General features: G+C 30.2%; 1 protein-coding gene and 1 pseudogene across 1 annotated transcript; both read right to left on the reverse strand.

Annotated features, from left to right (window-relative positions):
* Positions 1-872: 872 nt before the first annotated feature.
* On the reverse strand, positions 873-1,817 carry LOC25491434 (dirigent protein 20). The gene has a single exon (XM_013599345.3). The coding sequence runs from the start codon at positions 1,705-1,707 to the stop codon at positions 1,114-1,116; it is 594 nt and encodes a 197-aa protein (XP_013454799.1). The 5' UTR covers positions 1,708-1,817; the 3' UTR covers positions 873-1,113.
* Positions 1,818-9,234: 7,417 nt separating this feature from the next.
* LOC25491435 (dirigent protein 22-like) lies at positions 9,235-9,830 on the reverse strand (annotated as a pseudogene).

Below are 9,830 nucleotides of genomic sequence, written 5' to 3' on the forward strand. Positions count from 1 at the left end.
TATGTTCTTTAGATTGTTAATATCTAAAATTACTAACAAAATATTGTTCTTTAAAAAATAAAAAACTTAAAAAATATTGTAAAACAAAAATTGAAGCTGATTTAAATATGAGGAAAAAAAGTACAATATAATTTAAGATAATATTTTGTATTGGTTATTGTAGTTTTTTTTTTTTAAAGTATTGTTATTGGAGCATAATTTTCGTCTTCTTTTTATTGTTTAGGCAATGGAACATAAGTTTCTTACTCATAACAATGAAATGAAGCATAATTTTCATTCGACCCATATTAACTAGTGCTCTTAAAATACCAGTTAAGAATGTTAAAAGTAACTTTTTTTGATTAAAAATAACAAATAATATAACATTTGGTTTCATGGATGGACTAATTTGATTTCTTAAAAAAAATAAAATTGGTTCATAGCTGAATGGGTTATGGGTGTATGGTGTGGTTGTTGACTCTTTTTGCGTCTTTTCATTGATTCACATACATCATATATTCTTTCTTTCCCATAGAGCCACGAATATGGAAAAAAGCACTCAAGTCTTTGTGCCGTGGCCAACGTGTTATGCGTTTGTGGTCCGTTTTAATTTAGAAAGACTAACAAATGCACTAATTCTTCCATAATATCACGTTTGCAAAACTCAATCGGTAAAATGCCGAAATTGTTAGGCCAGACGTCATGACTGAGGTTCGAACTCCGGTACCTCCACTTGTATGTGTAAGTTTATAATGGCTTTGTCATTTCGTCTATCTAAAAAAAATAAAAAATATCACGTTTGCAAACAAAACAAAATTAGGGTTTCTCCATCAAGTGCCCTAATTACATGCTTTTTCTATGCAAAAATTATTACTTTTATTCCTTAAATAATATCTCTTTAAATATTTGTTAGTATTTTGCAAAATATTACAACACAGTTGCACAAACACTCAAATAAACATAACTTTTTTGAATAAGCTAAATTAGTCCATAGAGAATTGAACCTAAGACCTCAAGAAGAAGAATACTTTCAGGTCTCAAGTCAATACCACCAGACCAATTCTAGTGGGTTCTAAAATAAACATAACTCTAACAACAATTTTTTTAATGGAAAACAACAACAATAATCAACAATCAATAGTGAAAAACATGAACATTGTACTCAACACAAGCATCCCCAGTTTTGAAATCAATCCAATGAGTATTAGCTTGAGCATATCCTCTAGCAAATCTGAAAAGTCCACTACCACCAACAACAGGCATCTCCCTAACCAAATTAATGGCAGGATTCCTCCCTACGATAGTAAGAGTACTACCATTATACTTTCCTTCAATGAAAGCAAAATTCATTGTCATAAGAAAACCTAGTTCTTCTTGTGAAGCAGATGCATAGAATCCTTGAGCTCTTCCAACAAGCTTAGAACTCAGTTCTGGTCCTAAAGTTAAAGGGTTGTCAATCATGTTAACCAAACCAAAAGCGGTGGTTGAGTTTACTTTTGATGATGGTGGAATAATTGCAACCGAAGTTGGATTTTTTCCACTCAAGACGTCATGCCAATAGAATCTGAAATGACTTAGCTTTTCTTTCTTGTTTAGGCCTAACAATTTGCGATCTATCGGACGAACAAAATCGAAAGTGTCTTGTTTTTCTGATGAAGTTGAAGTAGTGAGTGTGTTGCAAGATATGAGAAGGAAGAAGAACAAAGTGAGGAAATGTTGGGAAGGCATTGTGGTTGGGTTTGTGAGATTTTTGTTAAGATAATGAATGTGGAGAAAGTAAAGTAGTGGAGGAGAAAAGAATAATAATGGAGGTAAATGAAGTGATGGTGAGGTGATGAGGGGTTTGTCTTGTTTATAAAGAGAACAAATATCAAAAAGCAAGTAAACGAAAAAGAACAAACAACGGAGTAGAACGTAGGCAAAAGTATTTTTCTTTATTTAACCAAATGCTAACGATTGTTTGTTTTTAGTGCACTCTTTAATACCTTTAAATATTAATCATTTTAATAGAAATTGATGTATTTAATGTATTGAAAATTAAATTATTTAACTTTTTCTATAAATATTTTTTTAATTAGAAATCTTTGTGTATTTAAGGCACTTGTAGCAAGACCCATATAATATTGAATTATTTAACTTTTTCTATAAACATTTTCTTAACTAGAAATCCTTAAAAGGTGTCTTTAAGGCACTTGTAGCAAGACCCGTATAATAAAAAAAAGACAATTTTGATCTTTAAATTAAATATCTTATTAATAATGTTCTATGACATTTGTTAAAAAACAAAAGTATGAACTCTACATTAAAAACATTTTTTAATCATTTAAAAAAGTTGAATATATATTTTTCGCAAATTCTCAAAAAAATATTTCTATTTTAATTTTTTTTAAAAATGTCTTAAAATACACTTTAACATTTTCCTTATCTTAATAGTTAAATGTTTTTTTTTTTGTTAAGAAATAACTATTTTCTATCATTTACAACTATGATAACTTATTTACCAAAAATGTCAGCAAAATAATTTTTAAAATTTTTTATTCCACATAATTGTGATAAAATGTAGAAAAATAGTATGATTATTTTTTTAAAGAAATTAGTACAATAAAATATAAATTTGATAATTAATTAATTGATTTACAAGTATAAGTGAACTTTAATTTACAAGTCTATCGTAGAAGGCCTTTTTTTTTGTGGTGGTCGATGTTCGAACTCTAGATCTTACATATATTATGCATTGTGAATACCAGCTGACTTAAACTTACAAAGACTTGGTAGAAGGCCTTTAAAAATATATTTTTGAAACCAAAATTAGAGTTGTTATTGGTGTATAATTTTCCTTCTCTTAATGGTTGGTTCTAGGCCTGAGTGGGGTGTGTGTGTGGCGTGGTTGTTGGTTCACGGTTGAATCATTTCATTGACTCGCATGCATCACTTTGCTTTCATTCTTTCCTACTTGACCAAAGAGACACAAACATGGAAACAGGTACTCAAGTACTCTTTTAAGTCTTTGTGCGTGTAGAATGTGTTCTGCGTTTGTTGTCGGTTTTATTTTAGAAAGGTAAACAAATGCACTTCTACTTCCATTCTTCCATTATATGGCCACGTTTGAAGGAGTCAAGATCTTAAAAAGTGTATTAAGAACAACATTATCTGGCCCTCCAATTATTAACTGATTTTTTACGTGGGCTCAAATTTATACAATGTGCATTACTTTCAAATTATTAATTTTCACTTTATATTTATGATAGTAAAAATATATCAGTAGTTAATAAGAAGAATTTTGTAAGTTTGTTAAATGGTCATGTCTTTTAAGAATTTTATTGCTTTTTTAATTTGATTATGAAAACCTTTGGGATAAAAAAACATACTTTCTCTTATCATTATTATAAATAAATACTCATTTTACAAATTTATTGAATAACTTACTTTCTCTTATCATTATTATAAATAAATACTCATTTTACAAATTTATTGAATAACTGATATATTTAAACAATAATAATCAGATATATTAATTGTTTAATAAATTTTTAAAATGAATATATTTATTTATAATAATGATAGAAGGAAATAGATTTCTTTGTCGAACCTTTATTTGGGACTTTCCATAACTTTTTCCACTGCACATAACCTTATTCAATACAATGTACACTAAATTTGACTATATTTTTTTAGTTGAAATTTGAAACTTCATTCCCTATTTTAAAAGACTATTCAATACACTCTCTTTAATATTCATCTTTTTAATGGTTTAAATTATTGTGGATCTACATCTTAGAAATAGAATCTATACAAAGTTGTGGGACATACATTAATTTTATACAATAAAAAAAGGGTCCTGTTAACCGGTGCTCCCGGGGCACTAGTACTTAAGCATACCATAAAAGGGAATTATTACCATAAAAGAAAACTGTTTTTGACTTTATTATCAATTAATTAAACAATTTTAATGCATTAACTACTATATAATTTCATTTTTCATATGTTTAACCGGTGCCCCGGAGGCACCGGTTAGCATTTCCCATAAAAAAATGAGTATCAAAGAGTATTAAAAAATGAATGTTGCTAACCTTCCTCTTGTTGACATATTTTCTTCCACGCCACAAGAAAAAAAACCAATAAATATAGGAAAACAATCATTTATATTATTATTTACTTAATAAAACATGTTCTGTAAATCTTTCTTTTTATTCGAATATGAAAAAATCTCTTCCACAAACAGAAATTTCAAAAAGTCTCCGGAGTCTTTTGTTGACTAATGAACCGCACCCACCCATTTTGATTCAGGTAAAAAGTACACTTTTGTTAATTCATCATTTCATACAACACCCATACACGAAATATTAACAACTGCATTTAAGACATTTGATAAAAAGACTAAATAAAAAATGTTGTTTTAGAAATGATTTTGGAAATGATACATTCAATGCATTAAAACTTTAAAATCAAATTTTTTCTACTTAAAATTCATCAATTATTGTTATTTACGTATTCTTAACAAGTGTCATAACAGTTGTTAAGAAGACCTATACTATTAAATATCACATTAACTTTGTACTAATATCACAACAACAAAAATGGTTTATTTTCCATTTAAGAAGTTTCTACTAAAAGTTGAAATGCATTTTTTTAGTTGTGGCGGATCACAATTACTATTTTAATTTTCTTTGTAAGAAAATGGCACAAAAGTGGATATGAAACCATTCGTCCTAGTTCCAATAAATTTAAAAGTACCATTTTTTTATAGGTTTTCTACTATATATAATTATAGTATTCAAGATGTGTCAACACTAAATATAAATATCTCTTTCAGCTGAAATTCAAATTTTAGTTTATGTTTTATTATTTATTTGAAACTAAAGGTGTTAGTTTTCTCCAAATAGGTCATAATAAGTAGGTGCTCGGAAACAATGTGTTTGACATTTTCAGTTAAAAAGTGGGTAGTTTGGTTGGTATATACCGATGAATTTTAAGCATGATGACATATTGGAAACAAGAAAACTAACATAATCATCAGTTTATTAATATTTGTCAATTGAAAAAAATTCACCAAATACATACATGTGTGTGGGTATATATATATATTATTCTAGAAGAACTATTTTTCTCGTGTACTTATATAGTTATAATATGTACATGCAGGAAACAAACGACCTACAACGTGGGGAGAGAAAAATAATTAAAAATGAAAATGTGTTGCACAAAAAATAGTTTTTTTTCTTTCTATCAAGAAGCCTAAATACAGTCACCGTGAGCTTAGCTCAATTGGTAGGGATATTGCATAATTTATGCAGGGTCAGGGTTCGAACCCCGAACACCACACTTCTCCACATTTAAATGTGTGAGCTCCAGCCACTAGACTACTAGACCAAAAAAAAAACATAAATACAAAAAATAGTTTTGTCATAAGTTTGTTGACTACGAAGTTTAATAATCAATCATTCAGCAAAAAACAGTAAGAAAGGCACCAAGCATCCTATGCATGTAATGTGCAAGAAGTGTATTCATTAGTAGAATTGATATTAATATAAGTTTTACCATGTAAATATTTTTAAAAAGTGTGAAAATATTTTAAATTCTGTAAAAGAAATATTAAATATATTAACTTAAATTTTAAAATAGTAATAGAAATATTTGTGTTATTTGAAAACAATGAGTAGAGTATTTTATTGTAAAAAAAAGTGTAATTTTGAGTTAAAGTTTTTTACTCTTTTGAATTATATAATTTGAATGTTGAAAAAGTTTTTTTACGTCAAAGAGTTTTTCCATTAAAGTATTGTAATTTCTCTTTTAAAACTTTTTATATTATATTATAGATCAACTGTTGAATATTGACTCAAAATTTGATGTTTGTGTTTCAGAAAGAAAATTGTGACATAATTTTGAGTCAACAATTTGGAGGTTTGTCACGGCAAAAATCGTGGCACGAGAGGATAAATCGTGGCACGATTTTGGATAACATTTAGTATTGTATTGTTTACTAACGTAAAATCGTGGCACAATTAGTGCAATCACATCACAATTTGACATGATTTGAAACACTATTTAAGCACTACTTGACCCATTTGTTGAGTAAGTTTGGTGGATCTCATGGAAATCAAAGGATGGAACTTTTAGGATACATGGATACTAAAGGTTGAGAGTCTTTAGGCGAGATTCAAAGCTTCAAGATGTGAATCTTGAAGAACCAAAAGAGGGGGCTCTTGGAAAAGGGTTGGTGCCTTTTGAGGAGAGAATTATGGGGTCGAGGAACACTTCAAAGGAGAGTCTTTGTGAGCAAATTGTGCGAGTCTTGGGAGACCAAAAGAGAATATCCTTAGGAAATCAAAGGCTAAGAGTTGGTTCTCTTTTGGGGGTAGATTCTAGAGTTAGGGTTTGGATTTTGAAGTGTGCTCCTCTTAAGGTATCAAGTTCGAGATCTCTCTACCCTATAGTAGGTCATTGTTGTACCAAACTGAGTTAACAATTATTTGGTGTTGTTCTCTTTTCTCTACTCTCTTTATCTTGTTCATTCTTTGGTTCGATTGTAATTTTGTTTTACACTTGGTTGCTATATTAGATCTAGATATGTTGTTGTTATTGTTGTTTGTGGTTATTTTGGTTAGTAATTGCAATTGATGCTTGCCCCATAAATCTAAATTTCATTGATGTGAGATATGGAGTTACCGAATTCACAAAAAAAAAAAAAAAAAAACAACACACTTCAGATTATATAATCAAAAACATCACTATAGTAGTATATAAGTAACACTCAAAACTTCCCTCATTGAAGAGCTACAATTTTTTGACCTAAACTTCTCCAAATTAACCAGAATATGAACAACTACAAATTATATCATTCTTGAAGTGAGATCGGTATATTTCAGCATATTTTAACCCTTTTAACCACCAAACAAAAGGTTGGTTCACATTTGTTCTTTTATTGTTAATTTTTTTATTGGTGTTTTTTATTTCAGATTATATAATCTGAAATAGATTGTTTAGCAATTCAAATTACATAATCCAAAACAAGATCAGATTGATTTGTCTTTGAATTTTGTTGATTTGTATGTGTGACAATGATTGCTTTCAGATATAGATCCACATAGGTTGTGTTAGAGGCAACCAACTACCATGGTTGGATTATTTAGGCGAGAGCGAAGAAAACATGCATATGGGAAGATGAATACGAAAAGGGGCAGGGGATTGTGTGGTGGATCTTGAACGTCTCAAGTGCCAGAGTCGAAGGATACAGAGCCAGAGCATGAGAAGGCGCAAGAGTCTCAACATAAGGAGGATGAATCAGATCAGCATGAGGATGCTTAAAATGCTGAGAATGATGATATGCCAGATGTTGAGAAGGAGGAACCTATTCTTGATTCATATCTTGGTGGCCCATCAGACATATCTGTCCTCGGCCTATCTGCGTAACTAACTATCTGACACATATGAGATTAAGATGTGAGAAAATTTTGTATTTGTTTTATTATTTTTGTACTAAGTTTTGTATATGTATTAATTTTGTACTGCAATTTTGCACATTTTTGGTGTTGTAATATAACATGAAGTCACTGGAAATGTTGTGCCACGATTGGTGATTATCGTGGCACAATTTGAAGAATGCCAAAGCAAATGATTCGAATTTCAACATGATCGTGGCACGATGGAGCAGGGAGGTCCCACTATTAGGCTGCATCAGGGACATAACGAAGTGGATTTTGGTTAGTGTCCAAATAGAGCAAGGAGTCCAATCTGACAGGCTTAGACATGCTACGCAATAGGGTTTATGTTTATTTGATTAGTATATTTTGTCTGGCTTAGACGTGCTATGCAATAGGGTAACACAACTGGGATTATATAATTCAAACTATTAATATTTTTTCGGATTATGTTTTCAGAACGGTTTTGAAGCAAGAGTTGAAAGAACCAGTGTAATTTATAGGTGTTTTCTAAGTATTTTATGTGATTCAAAATATTATAGAAATCCTTTAAATTATATAATTCAAATAGAGTAAATTAAAAATGTGAAGAGCATGTGAGAAACTGAAAGAGTGAAAAAAGAAATTCACAATAGTAATCTATTGACATAAAAAAACAGTCTCACAACTCCGGTCCCAAAAATACCTGTTAGCCCTAATCCCAAAAGGTGCCCAAAATACAAGTCACGCCAATTCATAATTGTTGGGTTAAGCACTTGAAACTTACTTAAGGAGAACTAACTTGTGTTTACAAGTTGTAACAAAAAGTACTTGTGTTTACAAGTAGTTCATGCTCAAGTTTCATCTCAAAGCATTTTATTTATCCTTCAAAGCTTGATTGAAAAACATTATTAGATGAAAAGCAAGTCGTACTTAACTAGTGTATTAACAATATCATTCATTCACTTGGAAACATATTTAGTATATTAAGTTTAAAAAAAAAAGGGGGCGTGGATAGATAGTGAAAGTGGCCTGATATTATAGTTAAGCCAACCCAGTTAAAAATCGTTGGGCTTTCCCATCATTTCTGCTTATGATTTTATTCCCAACCCCATTGCCTCTCCTCTCCTGCACCCCTAAAAACCCTGAAAATGCTCTCCAATTTTCGTATTATATAATTTGAAATATATTAATCTATCATTATCTAAAAGGAAAAATTAGCCATGGTAGAACTGAGACTAACTGTATTTTTAGGATTTTGATATGTTAATATTCTAAAATTTGAATAGAACAAGTAATTCATATCTTAGGATCTTAACACCCTTTTATATTTTTCGAATTTCACTTGTGTAAAAAAAATTAAATTAAATTTTGACGCAAAAGAGGTTCAAAACATATATAGAGGTGTTCAAATCCTAAAACATTCATGCAATAATTTAGCTATGATTTAGTAAGAATCTCTGTTAAAATTGGATCTTGCATTCTTCTTAAAAAGAACCCAATTTGCATCATGTATTGACCAATTGATAGATGTAAATTATAACACTTACATTTCATGCAAACAAAGCACTCTCTCACTCTCTAATTGGTCCTCCCATTTTATCCAAATTAATGTTTTAATCCTTCCAATTTTAAAACTAACTTTTTAGGTTTCCTATTTTTTAATCTAAATGTATAGTTAATCACAACTAACTCTACTAAACATGATTATGGATTAATAACAAACTAATAACATCAAGAACAAAAAGAACTATAAAATTAAGTGTTTGTGAAAAATTCATAAATTTGTGATTGATGCTAAATGATAGGAAGCTAAGAAACAATACCACATGATTCACACAAAGGGAAAATTATATATCTCATACAATGCAAAGCATATAAATTAAATATAATGAGAAACATAAACATTGTACTCAATTGTAGCATCTCCTGTGTTGGGATCAGAAGAGTAAGTACTAGCTTCAGCATATCCCTTAGCAAACCTAAAAACTCCACTTCCACCAATCACAGGCATTTCTCTAACCTTATTGTTAGCAACATTCTTCCTGAAATAGTAATGGTGCTTCCATTATACTTTCCTTCAAACAAAGCAAAGTTCATAATCATAAGAAAATTGAGCACGGTTTGTGAAATAGAGGCATATATTCCTTGAGCCCTTCCAACCAATTTTGAGCTTAATTGAGGTCCCAAGGTTAAAGGGTTGTCTATGATTTTCACCAAACCAAAGACACTAGTTTTGTTATAGTCCGGGAGTGATGAAATGATATCGAATGAGGCTGCGTTATCTCCGGCCACTATGTCTTGCCAGTAAAACCTAAAATGGCTAGCATTTTGTTCCCTTTGGAAAACCTTAGGATCTATTGAACTCACGAAACCAGTCTCATTTTGTGCGGTGACGGTTGTGTAGGTGTAACAAGATAGGAAAAGAAATAAAAAGATTTTGAAAGCACCCAT

The sequence above is a fragment of the Medicago truncatula genome, chromosome 4 (assembly GCF_003473485.1).
Source record: "Medicago truncatula cultivar Jemalong A17 chromosome 4, MtrunA17r5.0-ANR, whole genome shotgun sequence".
NCBI lineage: Eukaryota > Viridiplantae > Streptophyta > Magnoliopsida > Fabales > Fabaceae > Medicago > Medicago truncatula.

What these genes read in the sequence shown, in the direction of transcription:
- LOC25491434 (XM_013599345.3), bottom strand. Translation starts at nt 1,707, where the DNA reads ATGCCTTCCCAACATTTCCTCACTTTGTTCTTCTTCCTTCTCATATCT.